The sequence below is a fragment of the Limulus polyphemus genome, unplaced genomic scaffold (assembly GCF_000517525.1).
Source record: "Limulus polyphemus unplaced genomic scaffold, Limulus_polyphemus-2.1.2 Scaffold3985, whole genome shotgun sequence".
Taxonomy (NCBI): Eukaryota; Metazoa; Arthropoda; class Merostomata; order Xiphosura; family Limulidae; genus Limulus; species Limulus polyphemus.
The window spans coordinates 99,712-102,454 of NW_013669595.1; the positions used below are offsets into that span (position 1 = coordinate 99,712).

Below are 2,743 nucleotides of genomic sequence, written 5' to 3' on the forward strand. Positions count from 1 at the left end.
CTTAATGCCACTATTTGAGAATATATTGTATTTGAAAAAGGTGGGGTGGGTGGGCGAGTTGGTGTGTCTAAGCAGTGTGACGACCAATTCCAACAGTTGGTGGTAGTGGGTGGAAAGGTCTTGCTGAATCACATTTTACCTAATTTAAACCACAACTTTCTGTTAATAAATACATACATTAAATTAAACGTACCTTAACACGTACACTGTTAAATAGCCAAAAATTATGATTCAGAAATGTAACCGAATGTTATATAAATACTTATTATGTACTGTTAGTGAAGGTAATTTATCACATCCTGTGCTCAAGCTGTCACGAGATAGGGTGTAGTGAACGTAAGGCTTTAATTTGACATCAAAAGATAGGTTGTAGTGAGTGTGAAGCTTCAGTTTAACCTCAAGAGGTAGGTTGCAGTGAGTGTGAAACTTCAGTTTGACCTCAAGAGGTAGGGTGCAGTGAGTGTGAAGCTTCAGTTTAACCTCAAGAGGTAGGTTGTAGTGAGTGTGAAGCTTCAGTTTAACCTCAAAAGGTAGGTTGTAGTGAGTGTGAAGCTTCAGTTTAACCTCAAGAGGTAGGGTATAGTGAGTGTGAAGCTTCAGTTTAACCTCAAGAGGTAGGGTGTAGTGAATGTGAAGCTTCAGTTTAACCTCAAGAGGTAGGGTGCAGTGAGTGTGAAGCTTCAGTTTAACCTCAAGAGGTAGGGTGTAGTGAATGTGAAGCTTCAGTTTAAACAAACATTCCGCTATAATTAAGGTAACGTCAAGTATGTAGTTTTTATTCTTCAGAATTTTAACTGAGTAAAAATAAATTTAACATTCGAGCATAACTTATATACACTATTATTATTATTATGTAAAATATGCTGGTTTTACAAGACTTTAAGTACACCATATAGGTGGAACATGGCTGTACGTGACGGCCTGCAGATTGGAAGGTCTATGGTTTGATTTGGGGGATTGCATCACCAGATGTAACAATAGATATGATATATACACCACACCTAGTGTAGCTTTGTTTGTAATTAAGCACAAAGCTACACAATGGGCTCTGCCCACCACGGTATCGAAACCCGAATTATAGCGTTGGACCTAGTGTAGGAAGACGTAGAAGAGTACCAATTCACTCTTCGTGAATTGACATAAATATACCATCGCTTTCAGAAGTACTGTTGGTAGCTACAAATTGATATTTAATTACGGAATCTTTAAAAGCAGTAGTAGCGCCATCTACGTGACAGAATAGTTACTAGAAGTAATTTTAAGAAACAACTGTGTAATACCTTATTTTATTGAAAATTTGGTTAAAAAGAATAAGTAGCATCACTTTATCACATAAAATACGAGGAGACACCTTCGTACACAAGGAGCATTATCACATTAAACCCTAAAATATATAAAAAACATTTATGTCAGAATACAGTCAATTTTCAAGTAATAGGCAGCAAATATCAAATGTTACACCATTTACGTTAACGTACTTAAAATAAATATTCAATTTAAAAGCGATCTGTAAAATCTCTGAACATGGAATACAATACAGATACTTTTGAAGCACAGGATATGATAGATTGACACTGAAACGTCATCGATGGTTAAGACTAACTCGTATTCCACGTGTCTGGTAAAAGTATCGCCTCACCAAGATATTGCTTTTGTATTAAATATCGGTAAAAAAAGAATTAAAATCATTTATAAAAGCTGGTCTCAACAAGCTCCCCCTTCCCTCTCACCGCAGGGGTGTGGGAACTTAATCACGGAACTTTTTCTTAATAAAGGAGGGTAAGGGGATCAAATACACGATGGTGTTGACCAACCACATTCCACCGACGAAAACGAAACACATTCCAAAGTTGAGCCAGTACTGAAGGTCTTCATTGTAGGTGCCCTTACCGTAGTTGTACCTAGTGGTGAGATAGTGATTTCCGTTCAGATAGAAACAATGGCCCGATAAGTTGTTCCCTTGACAAGATATCTTTACACTGCCGTTCACTGAAGGAGTGTTTTCTAATAAGCCGTTGCCGTCAAACTCGTTCTCGTTGAGAAAAGCTCCAGCGTAGCGGTAAATGATGCCATAACTGACGTAGTAAAGCCAATCCGGGAGGGCCGTCATCGTTCTGTAATGTACAATAAGACACTTGGAATAGGTTATGGGACATTGTGCTTCAGGTTGTGCACACTCAACTTTACGGCATAAATCAGTAAGGTTCAATCATGTCGGAAATATTACACCCTGCTAACTTGCTAAGGAAATTAGATTTACTATTAATAATACATTCTATTACTGAAAGGATTACTTGAAACGACTTTCCGCTAAGAAGGTTAGATTTACTGTTAGTAACACACCTTGCTAACGAGGGTTAGTTGAAACGGTCTTCTGCTAAGAACATTAGAGTTACTGTTAGTAACACACCTTGCTAACGAGGGTTAGTTGAAACGGTCTTCCGCTAAGAAGATTTGAACTACATCTTATTAATGACATCTTACTTTAAGACTGATATGTAGCTGTGGAAATTAGAAATAATGTACCTCTTGTTATCGGACGAGATTGTGTATTATCCTGACAACAAAACTATGGGATCCTACTGCAGATAGTATATATTATCGTTTGCTTTATAAGAGGTACTAACTTAACTTACGAAAAATATGAAATTTTTAAACAGATATTTGTGAGAGAATAGATCTAAATAGCTGTATCAAAACTTCATATATATATATATATATATATATATATATATATATATAT

At 36.5% G+C, this 2,743-nt stretch overlaps 1 protein-coding gene across 1 annotated transcript in view; it reads right to left on the reverse strand.

Annotated features, from left to right (window-relative positions):
* Window positions 1-884: 884 nt before the first annotated feature.
* LOC106470407 (ATP-binding cassette sub-family G member 5-like) overlaps window positions 885-2,743 on the reverse strand; it is a 7,640-nt gene continuing 5,781 nt past the window's right edge. Inside the window, exon 6 of the mRNA XM_013930961.2 lies at window positions 885-2,114. Within this exon, the coding sequence (XP_013786415.2) occupies window positions 1,748-2,114 (367 nt within the window). The 3' untranslated portion in view covers window positions 885-1,747. The remainder of the gene's footprint in view (window positions 2,115-2,743) is intronic.